This window comes from Stegodyphus dumicola, chromosome 9, assembly GCF_044657685.1.
Source record: "Stegodyphus dumicola isolate Sdum_Otavi_A_Nest chromosome 9, ASM4465768v1".
In the NCBI taxonomy this organism is placed as follows: Eukaryota; Metazoa; Arthropoda; class Arachnida; order Araneae; family Eresidae; genus Stegodyphus; species Stegodyphus dumicola.
Genome location: NC_140776.1, coordinates 105,543,191 through 105,568,870, shown reverse-complemented (window position 1 = coordinate 105,568,870; position 25,680 = coordinate 105,543,191). Strand labels below are relative to the sequence as shown.

At 31.8% G+C, this 25,680-nt stretch overlaps 1 protein-coding gene across 1 annotated transcript in view; it reads right to left on the bottom strand.

The window, feature by feature from the left end:
- The window catches only part of LOC118203603 (E3 ubiquitin-protein ligase arih1-like), a 96,606-nt gene that overhangs the window by 27,901 nt on the left and 43,025 nt on the right, over positions 1-25,680 (bottom strand). The window contains exons 6-7 of the mRNA XM_035375886.2: positions 19,806-19,861; positions 7,777-7,843 (exon numbers count right to left, since the gene is read on the bottom strand). Coding sequence (XP_035231777.1) covers positions 7,777-7,843; positions 19,806-19,861 — 123 coding nt within the window. The remainder of the gene's footprint in view (positions 1-7,776; positions 7,844-19,805; positions 19,862-25,680) is intronic.

The following is a 25,680-nucleotide window of genomic DNA, read 5'->3' as shown; positions in this document are numbered from 1 at the left end:
TTATATATATATATGTTTGTGTGTGTGTGAGAGATAAAAATATATAAAGCAAACTTCTGATTTTAATTGGCAATAGCGCCTTTTTTTCTTCATTTTATTTTAGGTATTTCCTCTTTCTGTCCTGAAAATTAAAACTACCTTTAATATATTAACCCATTTATTCCTAGTATTTTAAATTAATCCATATTATATGATCTTACACAGCACTGCAATGCAGATACATTTTAGTCAACCAGTGAATGAGATTTTATTTGAAATAAAAACATTTTGACTTTCTCACAACCTTCTTCTGTAAGCACAGCACTTTTCCTCTTGCTTGCTTCAAGTTAATACATGCAACTTGCTTCACTCTGTCACCCACTGTTTTAAGATGTGCTAGACTTTCAAAAATGGGGAGTGCATATTGCACCCATAATGATATGAATCAGAATATGTGCCTTAATAACTGCATTATCCAGGGAAAAAATGTTGTTGTATCTATGGGTACGGTCTGCAAGTTTAATCCTTCTATTATTACAATAAACTTCTTCAATCCATCACACACATATATACATAAATAGACAAACAATCAGAGAAATAATCTTTCAAAAAGGAAATTAATTACAATGGTTTACAGTCTTACAGTGTCAAAAGGAATGAAACATGTTATTCAGCACTCATTATTCAACCTAATTTAATGTCTTAAATACTTACTCCTCGACAAGTTCTATTTGAAGCAGGGATGATTAATTTATTATTTTTTCATGGCTTCTTTAATTTTAATGATTACACAACTTTTTTTTAACAAGTTTTAACTTTTTGTACAAAAAGCTTAGATGGCCATCTTTGTTTACTCTAAATTTCCACTTTTAAAACATCTTTAAATATTCCCCACCATACACCTTTTTTTTGCAGATAAGATAATCAAAATTCTCTTCCTTTTGATTTTCCCTAAATAATTTTTTTTCCCTCTTCCGTTTATTTTCCTTTTCCTTTTATCTCTCTCTCTCTATATATGTGTATGTATGAAAAAGAGAAAGAGATAAAGTATGAAAGAAAACTACTAACTTTTAATTTGGCTATATTCTCTTTCTGGAATCTAAAATGCGTCATCTAAAAATTAATCCGCATTGCACCATTATGTAACAACAGCACTGCAGATATTTTTATACAATCACCATTCAAAATTTAAGCAAAGGAACAAAGTCTATAAATATCCCTTTATTGAAATGTGCACTCACTTTTCAGCAAAGGGGTTTCATTGATGGATGATCATGATGTAATTCAAAAACATGTTTTTTTTTTCTCTCTCCAGTAATTGCAGTTGTTATAATAGATTGTTTTGCAGTTCGTAATACCATACTTTGTTTTACTCATTAAGGTTCTTGAACTTGTAGATACTTTATCCATTGGGATCCGAGATAAATTCTGTAGATAACTTTTCATTGATAAACACATTGAAAGGCACACATGTGGTAGTGATATAGCATCCTGCAAGCTATTTTATACTCTGTAATATAAATTGTGAAGAAACTTGATTCTTTACTGCATATATAGAAAAACAGAGTTGCATAGATTCACAAGATGACATAACGAAGAAAAACCTAGCAAACGTGACTTAAATACAACAGTCAATTCTTTAATCAGATGTGTTTGATAAATAACTTTCCTTGAATGATGCTAAAGCTATTTTCTTAGTGATTATTTTTTTAATCAGCTGAAACTACATATCATCTCTATGAAGATTATATCCACGCCTCTTTTGAATAATTCTTAAATCCTAAGTTTTCTAGGTCATTTAGTCACCCCACAAGCATACACACTCTTCGAGTATTTAAAAATGCTCTTTAAAATTTTTATTTATTTATTTTACAAATGCAATTTAAATTTTTACTCAGAATGAAGCACATCTAGATCATTTTATATTATACTTTCCTTTTGCACTTTAATTCATAAATAGTCTATGTTCTCTGAGATACGAAAAGATAACATTTAATACTGTTTCTGTCTTTTCAAGTGTTCTTTACTCAGAATGAAGCAAAACTGAATTCTTTGTAATGTGAGTAACAAAAATGGCCTTTGAACGAAACTTATTTTATAAATGTAATCTTTATTTTTAATTGTAATGAACCCAAATTGAACTTTTTCTGCTGTGATTATTCAAAAATACCTCTCAAAGAAAACTCATATTTATTTTAGAAATGTGATTCATATGTCGTTGTTATTGCCTTGTCCGTATGAGACGAACAATGGTTGCCAAGGCCTATTCCAAAGAGAGGTTGGACTTCCATTTTTCGCCCCCAATTTTGAAGGACAGCACCCGGGAGGGGATCAGAGTTGTCCCTTATATCTCCCCTTCCACCAATCCACAAGAGAGGACTTTCAGCTCGCCGCATAATTAGAATGCCGCCATGCCGCACCAACACTATACATTTACAAACATCCATGTCTTCTCCAAAATTCAAACTCGGGCCCTTCGGTACCGTAGTAGACTTCCCTTACCACTATACCATCTGGGCCACATGTGATTTGTATGTATATATGTATTTTGGAATGAAACCAAACTCTTTCTAATCTGAATATTCAAAAATGTCCTTTAAACAAGAGTGTTATTTATATTATGTTTAGATCTTTTTAAGTGCAGCCTGCTCAAGTCTCTAATTCGAATTTTTGACAACTAGAAATTTTCCAGCTCCCTTACATTTTCTCTTACAGAGAAAGCTAGGCATTGCTAATTACATTAAAATACAAAGAATAAAATTAATTGGTCATATGGCCTTAAGCAAGAGACACCAAAACAATATTTTTGACCAAGGCAACATGAATCAGCCAAAATTCAACCAATTATTTTATTCTGCTTATAAGCTTATCATTTAATAACCTTTTAATTTTGTGGATTGATTATTTTAACAGTTGAAACAAATAATATTGAATCAGTTATGAAACATAACACCAGAAATGATACTTTGGATCTGTGGATAAAAGACTTAATTATTTTAGAACTAGAACCACTGAGGAAAACACAAGATGGGATAAATTTTTGCAGTAAATTAAAGCTCACACTGGACTATTACGCCACTGAAAAGAAGAATGCTTAATGCAGATTTCTATATACTAAAAAAAAAAAAAAAAAAAAAAAAAAAAAAAAAAAAATGCATTGGAAATTAGGAAATTATAACTACCCCAACTCTGGCATTCTGTATTCTTTCCATTAAAAAACATAAATAACTATAGCATAAAACTTTAACCTCAACAAAAGCATATAAAAAAAATAATCTTCTATAATAGTTTCTGTTTAGTATGATAAATTTAAATACATTCATTGACTATAACTAATGTATGATGCAATGAAAAAATTTGCAGTTGTGGTGTATCCTGGCATATAATGATTTTTGCCTTCACAGGAATAAACACTGAAAAATACAGTTCTACATACACAATATGTCCAAACAATGAGCAATGTGCTGTCATATAATTTATCAGTGTCGAAAGACATCAACTGGCCAAAAATTTCATTAGATAGAGGAAGTGCAAAGCAAAGCATGCATTTCCAAGACGACAGAGACAGATTTGGAAAGAATGTTTAGGAAAGTACATGAACAAACAATTAATTATTCACACCCTGTTGAGCCCAAGCTGTTCCAACAGAAGACAAACGCGCAAAGATGAACGAGACTATTCGTGTATACACATGCTTTGGTTATCAATCCTTAGTGAATCAATTTAACATCATTCATTACAGGATTGAAGAGAAGACTATAAAAGATTTCTGAGGTATCACAAAGCCTGCATGCAATGAGTTCCCAGAATGTTGTTTTGAAGGCACAAAAATTGGAGTGTCAAGGGTTTCACTCAGATACTAAGATGAAAATCAATATCACCAGTTTCAAATTTTACATGGCCAACATTCCTAGATTGGTCCATGATGGGACAAATGTCTGATTGCATTCAATGATTTTTTCTGAAGAACAAACACAATGATATGCTTATTAAAGATGCCAAAACTTAGTGTAGTTAAGTACAATTATTACTTTCGAATTTGTTGTTTGAAAACACATTTTAGTTGTTGCATATGGTGTCTCGTGCCCCTCCCCAATAAAAACTGCAACAAAGGATCACAGAATACGTAGATATTTATGTATTAACTTTTTATTAAATTTTTAGTCTGACATACGACCAACTCACAATTAACCAAGTTACAGATTCATAGAACCCTGTGTTGAAAAAGTTTGTTCACTGAGGAATGACAGAAAAATTACTGTCACAAACAATCAGCATGTAACAGAACTGTCTATACGGACTACAAAAAGAGAAAGAAAACTCCATGGAATAACAGCAGTGCTAACAGATGATGCCATATATTTAAGAGTTGTTTTAAAATTTTCGGATTATCCACACCTTTATGAAAGGCCACCAAATCATTTTGGGGGCGATTCCCAAAGATAATTTTGTGAAACGGTGTAAAGCATTTGTCAGGCTAAATTCATGTCTCACAGGTACTGTTAATTTCGTAACTATTAATAATAAAACATTTTATAAGAAACAAGAAATTTGATGAGGAAAAAACTAAGTTTATATGACAAATATTTATACTTTTACAATGAATGAATACTATTCAGAGAAATGACAGTTAAATATAAAATGTGTAAATCCATGTGCACTCCACTCAAACATACATGTGGTATACACATGCTTCAGTTGGCTACTATCATGTGTATTCTTGAAAATGCACCAAAAATACCACAATTCTACTGAATGTTAAAACATGCAGTGCAGATAATCACGAAGTTTCACTGTTTTTAACCATAACTGTGCATAATTTAACTGTACATAATCTGGAATATATGAATACTGCATAGTAAGAAATAAAAAGATCTAATCAATAATTTTATGCAAATTCAAATTTAATGACATTTTTCAAACTTTGCTCTTTAGTGGCATTTATAACTCAGTGTCTTCATTTCCAGTAATGTTTATTTTCTCATCATTTCCAGTGTATTAATTTTGCTTGGAATACTTATTTAATTTACATAACCAGAGTAACTTTTAAATAGCTTAAAAATACAGCTAACTATTAATAGCATTCTTTTGTTAATTATATGATAGGTTGTTCCACTTTCCTGTATTTCATCAAACTTAAGATTAATTAAAGATGTCATCTCCATTAAGACATCACTCTTAAGATTAATTAAAGATGTCATCTCCAGTATTACTTCAATAAATTTTATAAATTTGGAAATGACTAATTTTAGCAATATTTTTAAAACAATAAATAAATATTCTATTAGCAAATGTAAAATTTTTGAAAGACTATTTATTACTTTATCATTTACAGTAGATGCCACTTAATTGTGATCATATTTGTCTGTGACTATTATGATTTCATTAACTGAACGATAATATTAAATGATAAAAAAAAAAAAAAATTTGAAAATATCTATCGAACTTACCTAATTTTATACAAATATAACCAGTAGCATATATCAAGATACTTTCACAGTGCCTTAATTAGGACAAGGACAAAATTTGTTAATGAACTGTTCATAACATCTTTAATGCAAAAGTTTATCTGCGAGTAGAAATGGGCAAAACCGCTCCTTTAAGGGATCAGATTGGAGCTGTTCGCTCACTGAAGTGAATCAGTTCTTTTTAACAATTCACCTCTCACTAACTATGACCTTGATAAAAGCACCTGAAGCAGACGTGGATCAAAAGTGGTGTGCAAAGATGGGGAAAAAGCAGAAAGAATCAAACAAGGACTGGGACTGGTGGAATCAATCAAACTGCTCACTCCCGGGACTGATTTCTTTCAATTGTACTTTTGAGATTCTCTAAAAACACTTTTCCACATAGAACAACAAAAAAATTCTGGAATAAAAAATTTTAAAAATGTAGAAAAATAAATTCACTTTTGTTAAAGATCACCTTATTTTATTACTATAATTGATATTTGGTTGCTGCTACAAAGCACAAAGTAAAAAAAAAAAAAAAAAAAAAAAAAAAAAATAGTTTGGAAGCAGACCTTAAAGAACAGGAAATTGTCTGCTGACAATGTCAACCTTTTCCTTTTTTATTTATATATATATATCTAATTTGACAAAATGATACCAAACATCACTTGGAGATCTTCTACATGGCAGGGTCGCCATTTTATTTTGCAACCCTGAAAAAATATATTAGATGGAAATATTTATGGGTACTTTTCTGTTTCGCTGGTGCAAATCTAGCCAAGTAGACTTTGCTGGCGACAACATACAGTATACACATAAAATTGTTAACAAATGTTAGTTCTAAGAATTTTTTATTTTGAAGGCATAAACATTTTAATATGGTTTAAAATTTTGTAAAAAGCCAATAAATAAAGACAAGAAATTTGTAAAAAGACATTAATTTAAGAATTTACTATGCTATCATGGTTCTATATCCTGATTCGCCAGTTCGTATCACGTGATCCTAAGTGATCTCTTCTCACATAAATTACGCTGCAAAAATATAATTCTCTCAATAATTATCTACATTAATTTCAAGTTAAATCTTAATTTGGAATACAAGTTTAAATGCAAAAATTATTTCAATTCGTATGAACAGCTTACTCAGAAATTATGTCAAATTGCAGTGCTTTGCTTCGCTCATGCATTCTCATTAGAATTGATGAATTTAACCCTTGATTTTTGCCTTTTCTTTATTTTCGCCTTCGGGTGAATGGTGTGACTGCATCCTAATTGACTTAATTGTTGCGAATGGTCTTAGGGCATTATATTTAATTACTTTTGTAAATATTTTATGTAATTGTATGCCAGTATTGATAGAAACAATCAATCTGGTAAGAAATGGCTGCAACTTGTTTTGAAAATGAGGTTTTTTTATAATATTGTAGAGAAAAGGAAAAAGAAGGGCTATATTTTTTTCATACAGTATAGTCACTGCTAGCTTTGAAATTGTTGAGTTTTTAATTAAAACCTCCTTAAGGTTTTACAAAATATGAAATAGATAATAAAACAAATTCCAAATTAGGGCTTCCAGATGCCCATATTTGGTGCAGGTTTATGTTATTCAAAATTCATATGGCTCTAGGTACTGTTGTATCACAATGGGAGAAACATACCCTACATTTATGCAGATTCTTAATTATTTAATTTCTTTAAATATAATACAGGGCTGTAATATTTGGTGGCAATAGTTTGAAAAGTGAATCATCGCAGAAAGTGAATTGACGCAAAATGCCAAAATGAAATTAATAGCCCTTCTGGGCTAATGCCCTAAAATCTGCTCCTGAAAAAAAGGAATTTATATTTGATCACCCACAAAATCCATAGAGTTCTTCAAAATCTACCCTGAAAAAAACACACTTAATTATTATTAAGTGTGTTTTTTTCAGGGGGGGTGCTTAATTTTAAATGGTTAATTGAAATCAAAACCAAGCTGTTGGGTAACTTGATCCTTTACTTGGTGACATTTGTCTGTCACTTAAAAAATTTATTAACCTATTTTGACCTTATCTGGAGAATTACTTCAGTTAAAAAAAAAAATATTTTATAACTTTTTAATCATATTGATCAAACATTTGATCACAATAAGTGAATTATTTTCCATTTTCAAATACAAACAGGAAGGACTTCAGCAATTCAATACTAATATCCAAATCATAGCATTAACCGCAATCACATTATGTGACATTTACCGTATCTAACATTTCATTTCATGAATTTGTCATTTTAACAGTTAAACAATATTGAATGGTTGAGAAATAAATTAATTGAATGAAATTAATTAACTATGAACTGAACATATACTTACAGCAATAAAGCTATTTGTGATTAGGTGTTGATACTTTAATTTTACTTTAGGATCAACTATCAAGTTCCTAAAAATATTAAGATCTGTCAGTACTCCAGAAGCATTAGAAATAGATGTTAAAATACAGCACATAATAATCAACTACAGAAAATGTCAATTTTTTAGTCACAAAATACAATACGAAAAGTCAATTTTTTAAAAAAATTTTACTAAAAAAAGTCAATTTTTTAGTCACAAAATACAATACATATTTTCAGCATAATTTTAATTGTTAATTATTCCTAATATTTTCAAATTTAACAAAATATAACATTTATCTAAAAAAATTATGCTAAAGCATTTCATACCTCCTAAAATAATGATAACATAAACAAAAAAAAATTTTTATAATATTAAATTCAGAGGAATAAAAGCACGTCAGGGTTGCCACTCAAACGGGAGAATGAAATTCCCGACTTTTCCACGTGTGTTTTAAGAAAATTTCAGCCTATCTGCATAATGCACATTAAGAGGTAAATTAATTATGTTACCACTTAAAACCACAAAAATTCACCAATTACATATGATTTTATATATAATTTAAAAGGAGAACAAATTAAAAAGACCTGTGCGGTGATTATATATACACACACATATATATATAACCCCCCCATTATAACTAAATAGGAGTTTTTTTTTTTTTTTTTTCACAGAAGATGCCCAATCTGGATTTAAAAAAAATGTCTTTTTTTTTTTTTTCCCCCTGACATTTTGCAAAAGAAGAAAGAAATCTATTTAATGATATTTTTAAATAAATTCAGGTATTTTATATTTATTCAGTAGCACACATAAGCAAAAAATATGTGCATTAAATTTCGTGATAGTATGTCATCATACTGCTAAAATTAGTTTCAGGATTCCTGAAATTTAAAAGTATTATTTACTAATAATAAATCAACTTAGGGAAAAGAAGCAATATTAAATTATATGGGTAACAACAAAAAAAAAAAAAAAAAAAAAAAAAAAAAAAAAAAAAAAAAAAAATAAAAACTTAAAAACTGAATTAGAATAATCAATGATATTTTAGCGAATATAATTATATTAAATAGTTAGCCTGAATGACTAATTACAATTTTTTATTTTGCTGCAAAATGACAAATAAGGCATTTATTAAAAAGAAAATAAAAGGGGGGTTTAAAAGATTTTGTGGTAAAATCATAGTTGTATACACTTTGATGCCATTGGAACAATTTTGAAAATTGTCACCAACACCAAAATTACCCGTTTACTGCTAACCACAATTCCGCCAAATCCCGTGTGTACCGCAGATGTAGGTTAGAATAGAATTCATAAACCTCCATAGTACCGTATACTAGGATTAAACTGATTTTTTTATACGAAAATATGCATTTTCTTTTGTTAAACATGCACTGCACATGTGCATGCAAGTCTCTCGATTCTCGACATAACTGGAAACTTGCTTTGCCTTTCTAAAAGACAATCTAATTGGAGCTGTGAAAATTGGCTCTATGCCAGCAGCCCGAATGGCGTTTACGCGATACATAATTTGCCAAGAAAGTTATCGCTTCTGATGCAAAAGCAAAGTTTAAAGTTATAGAAAACATTTAGCAGAAATAATTATCACAATAGAAGCACTCTGAGATTATGTGCTGTGTAGACATAGATAACAAAAGTTTTAAACTCAACCAATTTATTAACAATATATATAGAAATAAAAATACAATAAATAAATTTGATCAATACCAGAAACTTAAAGAGTGTAACATAACCATTGTCAAAAATTACACTTAGTTAACCATTCATTAACACCAAGGGTTTTTCCTTTAAAGAATTCTACACTATTAATAATACAGTAAATATATTACCTGTTCTATAAATACTGGCATTCAATGACTCGCAAAAAACCTATCACAGAACAAAACTTCATGATTAATTTGAATTTCACTTGACTATTAGGTCTATGCTTTTGGCCAAGAAGGCACCTGAAAAAAATTAAACCTTGAATGTACTTAAATTGGTAAATGCCACTCACTGCAGTTGCTCATGGGAAAACACAGCTTGGAAAAACATCACCGCTAGACCTGAAAAACACTGGTGTTAATGATGCCGCCTTCAGCAATTGCTAACTGGAAACCACAGCTTGAGATTTATTGCCGCTTAACCATGAAACAGGATGCCGCCCACTGCAGTTGCTCTCCAGAAACCACAACTTGAGATTCAACACCGCTTAACCTTGAAAACAGGATGCCGCCCATGGCAGTTGATCACCGGGAACCACAACTTGGGATTCAACGCCGCTTAACCTTAGAAAACCCAACATGGCTCGGAACCACGGTACTTATTGCTGGATGACATGCATCGCAAGAATGTCTCCGAATGAGCGCTGGAACAGCAAACCAGGAGCGATGAAAACAGGAACAAAAAGGACTAAGCCTTAGACAGTTCTATATTACTGAGCTATTGCAGGCGCTACGTTGCCTGTTCCTTAAATTAAGCCCAAGGCCACATGACATAATGAATTCTGGAAATGGAAAACATCTCGGATGAGAAAACGGAGAAAGGGAAAGTGAGAGGGGTACCAAAAGGAAAAAGGCCAGAGGCATCTGCCAGGTGAACGGAACTTGACAAGATGAATAAAATCCAAATGGACCCTTGAGAATTCAGAGAAACAACAAATGCAAAACATGGTTCAAAATGCTATACAACAACAACAAAAGTTCAATACTACTATAAAACTACACAAATTCAACCCATACAACAGAAAATCAACACACAACGATCATTACAACATCGCACTAGCAATCCAAACAGCTTAGAGTACAGCACTGTTTTTATCAGATAAAATGAAATAAATTACAGCCACCAATTGAGGAGCAAGAGAAGAAACAGAAGCCTCATTCCATGAAGGTGTGAGCAGCAAGTGGTCTTATGTTGCAGTCTTCATTAAGTATTTCGTAGTTGAAGACTTGGGAATAGTTCACATAGTCACATTGGACAGCTGTAGAGAAGAATTTCTCATTTGTTTAGTAAATTCTGTGATGGTTTCAAGCTTAAGATCTCTATGAAGAAGTTCATTTCAGATGAGAGAGTGAGCATCAGTGATAACACGAAGAAATATATTCTGCACTATTTGAAGTTGATGTAATTCATTAAAAGAGGCAGTATTCCAAGCTGGAGATGCATAACAAAGAATAGGTCGGATACAAGTAGTATAAATATGTCTCATGGTTCTTAGGCTAAGGTTAGAAAATTTTCCAATTACTGGAAGAAATCTGCACATAATTCCAATTGCTTTATTTTTAACATTCTTAGTATGGTTGGTCCAAGTAAGATTATGGTTAAGAATCACTCCTAGGTATTTGGCTTTTGTAATTAATGGAACAGGCTCTTGAAAAAGGAAAAGTTCTTTAAACTTGTTGCGTTTTTTGTTTTCGCAAAAGATTAAAAGCTGAGACTTACTGGCGTTAATTTTAACTCTCCTATTGGTGCACCAGTCCTCTACAGTGTAAAGAAAATATTGCATTTTATCAATTGCATGATTAGCATTGATAGACTTGATGGCTATCGCCGTAGCATGAAGAGAGTAGTTGTCAAGCCCAGGATGAGGAAAATCCGAGATATAAAACAGGTAAAGAACCGGTCTGAGGATGCTTCCCTGTGGAACACTAGATCTTATAGGTCTCAGAGTAGAGGTTTCATTGCCTAGTGAGACAAAGAACTTGCGATGTTGCAAAAAGGAATAAATCGGGAGAATTAACTCTCTAGGCAATCTAAGGTTGATGAGCTTGAAAACAAGCCCCTCATGCCAGACGCAGTCAAAGGCTTTTGCCACGTCTAGCATAAGGAGCGCTACACTTTGCTTGTTATGAAAAGCAGAACCGATGAATTCCACAATCCTGACCAGTTGACGAGTGGTGCTGAGATTTTTACGAAAACCATATTGATCATTAGGCAGAAAATGCATATAAGGTTTTAATCTTTTGAGGATGAGACGTTCATAAATTTTTCCAAGGTTCGATAATAAGCTGATTGGTCTGTATCCATCTGGTTTAGAAACATCTTTGCCTCACTTTTCTTGGGAGATTTCGAAGCATTTCATTGGTGATTTGATCTTTTCCAGGAGCCTTTTTAAAATTTAGATAACGAATGATGTTAGTAACCTCCAATGGAGTTGTAAACTTGGGGAGATTGTGAGCAGTGGAAGAATAGAGCCATGAATGTATATAACTTTCCAGAGTATTTTTAAAAATAGGATTCATCAGGTCCATGTTTAGAGTGAATTCTTCTTCAAGGTAATCAGCAAAAATGTTAACTTTATCATGAATCAAATATGCAATAGTAGAACCAGAATGAAAAGGTCTATTGTAAATCGTCGTCTTCTTGAGATTTTGAAGATATTTCCAAAGTGAGCCGTCACTGATGTTCAGTTTGGAGATGAATTCTTCCTTGGATTCTCTTTTGAAATAAAAAACAAGTTGTTTAATTCTTCTGTTTAAAATGTTAATTTCTTGTTTTAAAGCCAGATCCCAATTATGATACAAGAGTTTAAGTTTTTTATTACATTCTTTAATAATTTCTCTTATGCTTCTAGGGAGTTTAACATTATTATTAGTCAGTTGCTTAGTGACTGTTGCATCACGAAAAGCTTTCAAAATGTTGTAGTGAAGACCTTAATGGCATAGTCAATGTCCTGTTTGGTAGAAAGAGCATGGGAATTAGAGTGCTGTTTAATCAGGATGTTGTGGAAACTGATCCAGTCAGTATAGCTTTTAATAATTGAGTCATCTTCTTTCATAACACCAATAGTAGCGATAACTGGTACATGATCGGAGGTAAGCTCAGATTTGAATTCAAGAGCGATGGAAATAGACGTATTAGAGACACTAATGTCCAAGATACCCGAGTGGCATGGATTAGCTGGCCTATAAGTAGATTCAATCGGAACATGCAGCGCAATTGGGTGGTTACATATGAAGTTATGTAGAATACGTTCATTGGCATTTGTTCGGCGGCATCTCCAATCAATATGTTTGACGTTAATATCTCCAGCAATGATTACTTGTTGATCTTCTGGGAGTAAGTTTTTAAGCATATTATCAGAGAGTCTATGTTTAGGTGGATTGTAAATAGCAGTAAAATGTATGACTTCTTTCTTTGGAAGCACAACAGCAGCTGGCACACTTTCATGCCCATCAGTACAAACTGAGGAGACGAGGCAAGATTAAATAGTTTTTAATAAGGATTGCAGCTCCACCACGACATTGCGTGGTTCTATTACCTCTGTATATACGGTAATTTGGCACATAAAGTCGGCTGGAAGAAGATATGTTTCCGAAATCATGTCAATGTTATATTCGGCTAAAAAGTTTGTGTATTCATCAATTTTGTTCATATTGGCATTCCAATAGCACAATTTGAGAGGATGTTTGAAATTATTGAATTTGCTCATTTGATTTGGAGATATCTGGTTCTGTGAGAGTTTCTTGTTTTTTTGATATTTTGTACTAAAAGTTGTATTCCTGAATTTTTCAGGAAATTAACTAAGGTATTAAGACCTTCAAAGATCTTTTTAGCTTCACTGATGAAATTAGGTGTGGATCCATTTGTGGTTTTGATGGCATCCGCAAAGGACTTGTTGATGATAAATCTGTCGGCACAAGTTTTAAGAGGTTCTTTTTTGGTTTGTTTAGGAAACATTTCGCAAGCTTTAAAATAAGTGGTATGATCCAGTCCACAGTTAGCACATTTAGCTGGAGTGTTCTTATCTTTTTGACATGTGCTAGAATCGTGGTTGTCTCCACATTTGACACATTTAAAATCATTATGACAGGCAGCTTGAGAATGATGAAAGCCTTGGCATGTAAAGCATTGAACAGGTTCAGAGCATACTTTATATGGTTTGACTTTGATAAGTAATCTACAAATTTTGGTTTCTTTATACTTTTCATTTTTCTGCAGAGTGATAAGAAAAAGTGGACATTTTTTAACTTCTCCTTTAAATCTACGAGAGAGTTGATTGACACTTATAACTTGGTAATTTTTGCTTAAAAATTCTTCTTTGATTTAATCAGGATCTGTGTCCATTGTAAGATGACAGAAGACCACTTTATGATTCTGCTCATCAGGCAAGAGAAATGAGTGATATTTAATTTCTTTTGGTTCAGAATACTTGTCATTTCTCTATGAATGTTGACATGAGAGACTTTAATTTTAAAGCCTTCTTTTTGAATGTAACCTGTGTAATCAGATTTGTCTGATAATTTATGTTCTGCAAATAATGCTTTTAGTTGTTTCTAATTAAATTTTTTGTCATTTATATATACAGCAGCTGGCGCTTTGCTTTTTTTGTTTTGATCATTTTGTATTTTTTCATTTATCTGAGATTTATTTGGAACAACAGAACTAGTGTCCATTGATTCTTGACTATTAATGGAAAGAGTGACAATTGGTTTGTGCTGAGAAGGATTAATGGGATGAAAATGACGCTTTTTCCTTTTACCCACAGTACGATCTCCTTTGGGTTTTTGTTCAGATTCGTTACCTGAACTATCCATTTCTTGTTCTAAAGGAATTTCATTTGAATTGTCTTTATTTGGCTTACTACGTGAGCCTTTCATACATTTTCTTTTGACAATTTTCCATTCACTTTCTGTAGCTGTAGAAGGAGTTTCTTCTTGGTGTTCTAATGACTTTTCAATTTCTTTGTGAGCCGTAGTCAAGGCATCATACAGTTTTTGAAGCAGATCAAATTCTTTGTCTTCTTTGATAGGAAGATTTGCATTTTGTTTCTTGATTCTCAGCTTCTCAACGGTAGCTGCAAAAACTTTCAAAAATGGTTCCATCATCCATAAGCAAATTCAACAAATGGAGCCTGTGCAAATCCAAAACCTTATTGGGTGGAGTCTGGCGCCCCAGAAACGGACACGCACGAAAGTGTTCTGGCAGAGGGATGAGCCAACGAAACCTCACAAGGCCTTTGACTTCAGCACTGACAGCCAAAGCCAGCGGGTAACCATGTGAGGGAAACAATCCAGACCAGTAAAAAGTTGAAGGATCGAAATCCAACAAATCAGTGATGAGCAATCAATGGCACAAGATAAGCAACCACAGGGCGAAAACGCAGACGGTCTCCAACACTGAGGCGGGAAAACACGTTATCCAAGAACGAGAACAACATGCAGGTGCAAAAGAGCGACGTCAACAGACAACCTTCCCTTATCGCTGCTCCACTGTAACTTCAGCAAAAACTAAGCCAGAGCGATTCGAGATATTTAGACATAAAGTAGACATGACGTCATCTCACGGCAGCCAATCAGCTGACAGCATGACTCAGCTTTCCAGATGATGTAACTTCGAGTTTCGTTTTTGCATCTTAATTAGGCTGGAACAGTTCATTCTTAATACAAACAGTGGCAGCATAAAACGAAATAGAAATAATTACTATATTCCTTTAAAATAAAAACTAAACCTCATGTCAAAGTTAGAATTATTTCAAGGAGGAGAGATGATGCAGAAAAGGGGTTACAATAATATTTTCAACAGCTTTCAACGTCTGTGCAAAACTTGCCTTTTTTTAGGGGGGAGGGATCGCAGTATGAAATTCCCTGACTTTCCCAGATTATGACTAAAATATTTAAATTCCTTGACTTTTTTTGGTCAGTTTTCGAATTCCCTGACTTTTCCGGTTTTCCAGGTAGTGTGGCAACCCTGGCACGTTAACAAAAAGATGATCAACACACATGATTATAATTTCTTGAAGAATTTGACTAAATTGTGCAAATAAAGCATAAATATTTGAAAAACGTGTGAAAACATAAGCCCATATTAAAAATAGTATGTGCAATAATTCTAAAATTATTCCTTCATTATGCTTTATTTGTAATTTTATGGGGGGAGAGGAATAACAAAATATTTTAAAATCATCTTAATAAATAAATATATACAGTATAAAGTCCGTAATCCGGACGTCCATTATCCGAAATGATCTATAATCTGGACCTCAAAGCCACAAACTTACGCATGCACGTAAAGCCAGTAAAGCATTTAAACATGCACGCTTCCGATAGTGAAGAAAGTGACAGACAGGTTATTGAAAACAAAAGAATTCTGATTGACAAGTTAATCGGTATTCTCCACACAGGAAATACAGGACTTGAACAGTGGAACTTTGTAACTGAACAAGAAATTATGTCTGTTTATAGAATTAAAGAGAAAGTATTAGCACAAAAAACAAATCAACTTAAACAACTTACATTGAAAGAAATATTGGTACTATTCCGTTTTGAGGACCGTAAAAAATTGCAGTGAAAATGTATGCGCAAAAGCGCCAAATCTAGCAAACGCGCCCATTTAACAGAGCGCTAAATCTAGCGTACACGCTGATTTCAGATTGCGTAAGTTTATATAGTTCTATATTTCTTAAGACGCCATTGAAATACTAGTTTAATTTTTAAATTCTTTTTTGATTTTAAATCCTTTTTTAATATCCTATGGATTTAACAATTTGGGAATTGCCATGACGAAAAGTCGGCAATAAAATTTTGAGTAAAGTGCAGAATCACCCACTTTTTGATGCATTTTTAAGAATTGCACATACTCGGTATCCATGTGCACATCTTCCTATTTTCACTTAAAAAAAAAAAAAAAAATCTCAGAATTGCACAAAAATGGCACTGCGCACACTCTTGACTTTATTTATGTACACATCGACCTATTTTCACTTGAAAAGTAAAAGAAAATTGACAAAAATTCAATTGTTTTAACCCTTGTAAAAAGCAACAAACAAATAAGTGAGCGATTCTGCACTTTATCGAGAATATTTTCAAAGAAAAGGCATCAGTCATTATAGAAAGTTACGTTTCAACAACCAACGAGATGAAATTATGCTTTAGCGATAAGTCGGTAGCGAAGTAGCGACGCAGGCATCCATTCAATTATGTTTAACAATGTTTATATAAATTATAATAATGACTGAAATAGTTATTTACTCTTATGCTTCCATTCAGTCATGTTTAGCCTTTTTCATATAAATTATAATAATAAAAAAGTATTATATGAAATTAACCTTTCATCTAAATTAAAACATCAATCTTAGTTATTTACTATTATACTTCCTTTCTTGCCGCAATTATTAGGGTTGCCACAATTATTTTTGGCAGCATTGGCATCAACAATAGTTTGGCAATTTTTTACGGCCCTCGAAACCGAATAGTACCGAAATATTTAATAAAGTAAACAAATAAATATTAAGATTTTTTCTTGTAAATTTTGATACCCTTTAGATCATAATTGCTCTTTATTTCATAAATTAAGGTTTCATATTTTTAATTGTAAAATTTCTGCGTGCCATCTTACCAGATTTAAATTCATGATCTATAATCCAGAAAAACCCGTAACCCGGAATCGCCAAAGTCCTGACGAGTCCGGATTACGGACTTTGTACTGTATATATATGGTTACCTTGTTTCAAATATTTACATCTCAACAAAGCTAAAATGATCACTTAAGAGCAAAAGCTTTTCCTATCTTTTAAAAATGAAATTACATTAAATGCAAGTTAATTACAAACATCAATGGCAGCCATTTTCTTTACAGACAAGGGCGAATTTAAGATTTGTGCTAGCAACTGAAAGCTATACACGTGGTGCCCCCCCTTTTTTTTAAGGCCAACTCTTAAGACAAAAATTCCGGAAAAAATAAGGGTAAATACAACATCTGTACTATATTTCTTTCAGTTTATCTTTGTAAAACATTTTCATACAAAACAAACTGAAACCAAATGAAAAATCACACACAAAAGCAAGGCTTAATGTTTAATTTAGAAGAGCTAGAGGTTTCTAAATGAAAAGTGAATAAATTAAAAAATCTGATGTGGGTACCAAATAACTTCCAGTCGAAGGAGGTAATTCCCTTCTATTCTGGTTAGGATCTATACTTAGGCAGCCTTGGAATTGAGGTAACAACATCAATCTTCACAAGACTAGAACCATTGTTTATTCAGTGGTAAGTACAGACTCAGCAGGGAACATAATAGAACTTTCACATCTGCCCTTCAATTGTGGGGACACTACATATTTGATATTTATGATTGTCCTTGGAGAAACACCCCATCAGTAGATTCAGGGAGTTTGATGTGGTCTTTGATTGCTTTTGGTGATTAGTTGGCACCTTGTTTCCCTGATACTATGTATAACATACTCAGCCTTATTGTCTTCCCCCCTGTAGTGCTGAGGAGATCAACTCTTTCCTCATTTTCAAATTGACTGGTTTAGTGTCCTGGTTCACCTCTGAATTGTGATTTTAGTCTATCATCTTGGGATTAGGCATCTGAGGCAATGGCATTTTGTTACATTGTTTTTACTCCCAGGGGTGTGGATATAGTTGATGATTTCTGTCTGTAACTTTCAACGAGGTTCTGTTCTAGCTCCATGGTTCAATAGCTAGGATCACAATCTCTTGGACCACTTCTGAATTTGGAGCATTATTAATCTTATGAGGGCTTAAGTGTGCCCAGGTCTGGAGCTTCATTGTCTACTGTTCATGCATGTCCTTTTAAATTATACACATTTCTTGCTGCACATTTAAAATTATTTTCTTGAATTATTCTAACTTAATTAACCAGTTCCTCAAGGCAATGAAAAAAATGACATAAAAAATTCTAAATTTTGAAATTAAATATTTCAGTCAATTTTGGCTGGAGTCAAACTTCCTATAATTTTTCTTTTAAAATGAGTACAGAACTTTCTCAATTAGTAGAAATACAGGTACCAGGAGAGACCGCATTTAAAGTTAGATTTCATTACTTGCCCCAAATTCAGTTTTTTTAAATCTGACACTGCCATAACATGAGTCTTCATCATTTACAGCACTTCTGTAGTTAGAAGTAGCTGACTAAGATCAATGATTGCAAAAATAAAGGCCAAGTAAGGGGATGAATATATATATATACACAAGTTTGGTACTGCTAGTTGCAATAAAAAATGAAGGTGTACAACTAGATGTTATAGCAGTCCCATATATAAAATTGGGAATTCAAAATGACTAATTGTTTTTGAGTTGTGCAAGATAAGTACACAAACATGTCAAAAAAAAAAAAAATCATCTGGACTCCATTTTACAGTTTGTCTTGGAAAAAAGACCTTTATTCTGTCCATATGTCACACAAAAAAATAGTTAAAATGGATATTTCTGTTGAAATATGATTGCAATACTTCCTCTACTGCATATGAGGAAGTAAAAAGTAGCATCAAAATGAAATAACAAACACAAGAATAATAAATTTTTATTAACAAGACATAGTTTTGAGAATAAAATAAAGGCTAGTATTTTAATTTTAGTAAATAGAAGAATTCTTCTCAGTTGCAGAAAATTACTTTTATTATGACTTCTAATCCAGTTAAAGGCTTCTTGACCAGATTGCTATAACTCACAAAATTTCTCTTCCTGAAGGGACTAGATTTTGACTTAGGACTTTAATGGATTTTACTAACTAATGAATAAAATATTGCAATAACAGCAGCATTTTCTGTTAATACTGCAATTCAGATACAAGTACTTAGTAGATGACAATTATTATTACATTACCACTGTAACCAATTAACACACATATATGCATACACACAAAAATAAAGGCAACTCATCTTATTTAGAATTTCAGGAAACTCTAGTTGAATTTAAGCCCAGAACATATGATAAATAAAGGCATATAATAAAATAATTATGTTTTCAAATTTTAAGGCCTAATTGTGAGATTTCATAATATTTAAGTCAATTTACAACTATTGATCCATTTTTCAGTGACAAATTTTGCTAATTTAGTTGAATACACAAAAGGACCTGATAGATGAGAGCAGCACAAGAGCCATGTTTCCTATAATGATGATTTAGTTGTAGGCTATAGAAGAGACCTGATTGGTTGCATGTGACAACTGGGTTACCAGTTAGTGAAAGCTAATTGATGACAATTATAATAACATTAACATGTATGTGTATGTAGATTTCTTTACCAAAAGAAAAAAGTAGAAACTTACATGACAGTCTGATCATCAACCAAAATATCACACCCAACTGCAGAGCAGGGAATAGTCTAAAGAAACCAGAAAAATATATAAATTATATAAGAAATAAATCTAATTTTTTTGTTGGAAAAATAATAATTGTTACTGTAATTATGCAGACATTTTCTCCATTAGTCAACAGATTATAGACAAATGGTTCAACAAAAACTGGATATTATTGAAATATGAACATCAAGAAATATGATATTCTACACCAGGGGTTCTGAATGAGAGAGGGATTACCTGCTGATGAGGGAATTCAATCAGAATTTTATTTACCTGTTAAGTATTTAGTTTCAATTTATGAACATAAAAAACTACTTTCATCCAAATTTTGGGTTATTTACCAACATTTTTTTTGTTTAATTTATAAAACACATTAAAAAATAATCTAAATTTATATAAATGTACATGTATTTTCCGAGTTTTAGAGTGAGAGGTACGCCGATATGTTACAGAATCGCATCGTCCCCAGCCTGGCTGATAAGCACCTGCTGGAACATACGATTTTTATGCATAATGGCGCTCCACCCCATATTGCTAGACGCGTGAAAGGTCTCTTGCGCGCGCTGTTTGGTGATGATCATGTGCTCAGCCGCCACTTTCGTCATGCCTGGCCTCCCATGTCGCCAGACCTCAGTCCGTGCGATTATTGGCTTTGGGGTTACGTGAAGTCGCAAGTCTATGGTGATCGACCGACATCTCTAGGAATGCTGAAAGACAACATCCGACGCCAATGACTCACCATAACTCCGGACATGCTTTATAGTGCTGTTCACAACATTATTCCTCGATTACAGCTATTGTTGAGGAATGATGGTGAACATATTGAGCATTTCCTGTAAAGAACATCATCTTTGCTTTGTCTTAATTTGTTATGCTAATTATCGCTTTTCTAATAAAACCCCATGTCATTCTAAGTATGTGTGTCAATTTTTACCTCTCTATCTACATTATTCCGTGATTTATTAAGTTTTCAAATTTATACTGACTTTTTGATCACCCTGTATATATATATATGTGTGTGTGTATAAAGGTTCGTTTCCACTACTGCGTACAAATGCGTTGTGTCAATTGAAGACACATCTACATCCGTACAAGTGTTTCCACTGCCGCGTATCCGTACATTATTTTCATTTTCTGTCCCTAGGTGTCACTGTAATATTTTGGCGCCAAAACAACCAGTTCACGAGTTACGACGCTGAGCATCTGAATTTTTCCCGCTTAAGCGAGTATTGTTTGTTTTGGATTTGATATGGATCCTGACGTAGAACGCAGAAAAGTTTCGTTAACTAAATTCCAGGTTATTGGAAATTTTTATTTCTGCTTATGAACTGCGAAAGTAAAGTACGTTAGCAATTTTTAGATAAGTAAGGTTATAATGCATATTATGAACATCACTAATTGCAGAGAAGCTGAAGTAAATTTTAAAAATTTCTTTGTGTTTCTAGAAGCCTTAAATATAAATGAAAATATATGCATATTATTAAAACTGTTACTGAAAAAATAAAAAAATAAATAAATAAAATTAAAAAGTTAAATGAATTAAAAAATAATTGGTACTTTAAAAATACAGAGCAACTGTAAAGAAAGGTTCACAATATTTACACAAAATTTGCTATGCTTGTATACCGCTGACTTCAAGGTCACAGCTGGATAATTTATTAGAAATCTCGTTTGTTTTAAAATGCACTAGGGGCAGTTATATTTTATGCATAATCCATAAAATATTATTTTTAATTTAAAAATTCTTAATTCATATTTTTTTATAGAAGTTATAAAAATAAGCTTTTTCTCTTTATATATACATACATTAGCTAAAGAAAATGGAAATATTTAATTAATTAATTCCTGCACTTCTGCTGGAGAGGACTTAATTTAAAAGCAATTATTATAGTAATTTTTTGTTAAAAATGCTTAGGGCATTTACTGTCTCATGTTAATTGGTAATGAAAGTTTAGAGCCGTAAACATCCCAAAGTCTGAGCACACTATTATTCACTTATGCATTTTTACACATTTTTTAGTATTAATAATCTATCCTATTATTCACTCATGCATTTTTATAAATTTTTTAGGATTAAAAATCTATCCTATTATTCACTCTGCATTTTTATAAATTTTTTAGGATTAAAAATCTATCCTATTATTCACTTATGCATTTTTATAAATTTTTTAGTATTAATAAATTTTTGGAATTATATATTTATTCATGGATTTTGATACTTGCACTTGATTTACATATGCTCTCAGAATTTAAATGATATTGTAGATTAGTTCGCAGCAATAATTAATCATTTATTTGTTTGTATTAAATTTCATTAACTTTAAATTTGTTTATTACGAATAGAGAATGTTTGTTAAATTCAAATATATATGTACAGGGTATGCATTAAATTCTTATTATATGACTTTCAAACTTTTTTGCGGGAAAAACTTCAATAAATAAGAGCATAAATAAAACAATATATTGAATGCATATAATAATAGAAATAAATTATAAAACATGAATATAGATCAAATTGGAACAAAAAGCTAAGAAAGTTGCAGACAGGGTGCAAAAAGCGTATGGAATTTGAGCTCATGACCCCAAAAGGTAAACATTGTTACCGTCAGCTTTACCACTAAGCTAGCGTCACACGGTAGTCGCATGTACTATATTTTGGTTTATATACATCATCGAGTAAATCAATTCTTAAAACTAATTTTTTTGCTCCTATTTCAGTGCGCTATCGTCTGAAAAATTTACCAGAGTTTGTTCTTCAGCTTCTAGTACACTTTTTACAAAAAAAATTATCTTTTAAAACGGCGTTCCAATTGAAGTTAAATGGGCAACTAAAAATATAGTTCATGTGCTTACAAATATATGTTAGCCAAAAAGATACATTTATAAATAGGGAAATACAAATTAAAATACTCTTTAATGCAATGGAATATTTAAAAGGCTATCAAATTTAATTTATAATTAATGTTTTTAGTTTTTTACTGTTTCAAAAGAAAAAAATAACAAATCTTTTAATCATATCTAATTTGCTGTAGCAGTTTGATATAGTCAGACATTCATTTTTCATTAAAGGCAAATGAGTATGCAGAACTAGGAAATAATTGTCAGGACAAATTTTGCTATTTCATGGACTTGGAATTATAATTTTTGCCTCTGATTTTCTTGAACGCCTGATTTTATCTGCGAACAAGTACACTAGTTGCAGTTATCTTATTTTTCTTATCTTTTTTTAACTAAATTCAGCTGATTGATGTCTTTTTCAGCACGCAGATTTCTCGCTATAATGTTAATTCAGAAATAAGTATTTTTTAGCAAAACATTCTTTCCCTAAGCGAGCGTTCATCGCTACGTCTGCTGCCATTAATTTTTGGTGACTACACCTGATTGCTCCTTTTTTACCACGTGACACCAATGCATCCGCAGACATATGGATAGAAGTTGAAAATTGTTGAACTCCATCCGTACGTCATCCGTCACCGCACATCGACCGGATTGCAGATGTCAATCAAAGTGAATTCGCTCGCTGATTGGAGAAACGCATACACAGCAGTGGAAATGGGCCTTAATATGTGTGTGTGTAAACATATACATATGGGTTATAGCTTATTTTTTTAATATAAAAGAAGTAGTAGATGCTAGAGAAAAAAAAAAAATGATGGCATAGCAAATTATTTATATTAATTAGCATTTATTATGAAATAGAAAAATTGACATTAGTTATTTTTAAGAAATAGCATAGCTTCGGCAAGACCTTCTTTGTTGGAAGTCCATAGACCTGATTTTATAAACTTAAGCTAAGTTAAGCTAAACTTAAGCTAACTGTTAATGCTACTTCTTTTAACTTTTCAGGATAGATTTTTATAAGTTCTAAAAGGGGTGTCTTGCTAGCGCAATCATATTTCTCTATTTCTTCAAAGGCCATGTAGAAATCTTGTTTGTATTTTTTCATTTTTATATCTAAAGGCTCTTGGCTTTTTATTTTTATTCGCTTTGCCTTAGCCTTTTCAATGTTATCCAAAAATATTTCTCAAAATCTAATTCATCACTGGAAGAGGATGATAGAGACTCATTTGCAATATCTGCAGTTTGACTGTTCTGATTCGAATTCTCCAATTGTTCTGAGAATAATTTCATTATTAATGAAAGTTTATAGTCTTTGCCTTTTTAATTTGTTCGTCATCCTAGAAAATTCGATGTTTCACATCTACATATATTGAACCCAGTAAGATATCATTGTCTAGCAAACTAGTTTCCCTTTTCTTCATTGAAGAAATGATTCTTTCTGCAATAAACCCTCCATTTCAGAAGAAACAAGCATCACATTCTTCCATTCTTGCCTCTTGTCAATTCTTCAGATTGCAACTTTTTTGTGGCTATATACGATGTAAAAAGAGTTTTTAATTCTGCGTGATCATTCCACAGTCATTCTGATAGTGAAATATTAGGATTATCTACATCTTCTAAAAAAGTTCTTAATACTAACAACCTCTTTATGATCAAATATGTATTTCCTTATTGCGTTGCTTGATCAATAACTGCTCCTTTTCCTGCTCGCTTCCTAAGAATGGTATCAAATTTGGGAGTTCTTCCTGCTATTGCTGCTTACCAGAGATTTGTAACTAAATTAATCAGTTTAATCACTAATGGCAAATATTACATCCATCCTCCTCCCTTATATTTATTTATTAATATTCCAATAAAATAGAAAATAACTCTTTATTATTGCATATAGTCCATAAATAAAAATAATAACTCAGCTTATCATTAATTTTTTTCAATTCATTTAAATTTCAAATTCAAACTGTCCAACAAAAACTTGAGTCGATCTGTTTTTAGCACCTCCAGCTCAGTCTCCTTTTATCCCAAAATTTCCCCGACTCCGATTCCAACTCTGACTCCACAGCCCTGACTTTAATACTCACATTTATATATATACTTTAATATACATCACAGCTATCAACCTTGCTATATGAAAAACGTTTTATATGTGGTGATACAACTTCAAAAACACTCCACTGACAGGGCCACTGAACTAATTATAATATAATTTTGATGTGAAACATATTAAAATTTTAAATTTAAATAAGAGCTATTTTTTTACTAATTAAATGCAAACATTTTATTTATTAAGTATTACTGAAGTCTTCATACAATAGTTTACAAATCTCTAAAATCAACTAACACAGTTTAAATCAAATAAAATTAAATCAGAAATGTCACACTGAATATGACAATCAGAAACAAATTTTTTTAAAAAAATTGCATAGTTTTACTTTTTTTAAAGATCACAATGCTTAAACTTCACTGAGAATGAAAAGGATTTTGGTCATGATATAGTATGCAGACAGCCGTTTTTAGATGGTCATTTAGTTTTTAGATGACACTTTTAAAATTGTTTTAATATCCATCATTTTATCCACATGTTCTAATATTATGAAACTATTGAATTATGAAGCTACTGAAATTTAGATTCCACAGTATTATAAATTTAATGGGTTATTTAATTAATGGAATCATTTTCACTCATGTATCCTTAATTAACTACATTCATTTTCATACTTAAAAATCGCATTAAATAGCATCATCTAAGAAATAAATAAATAACTAACATCAGCAGATCACATACCATATTACTTCTGAGATTTTTCATCAAAATCTTTCTCATAGCCTTTCTTTTTCCTTCAAAACTGAGTAATTAATAATTTTCAAAACTTAATAATTAATAATCCTGGAATTATATTTGAAAGAAATGACCTAAATTAATATAAAATTAGAGAGAGAAATGGCTAGATCCTCTGGGACCATCTAGATAGCCATCATAGAGATAAATAGACCATCTGGATAT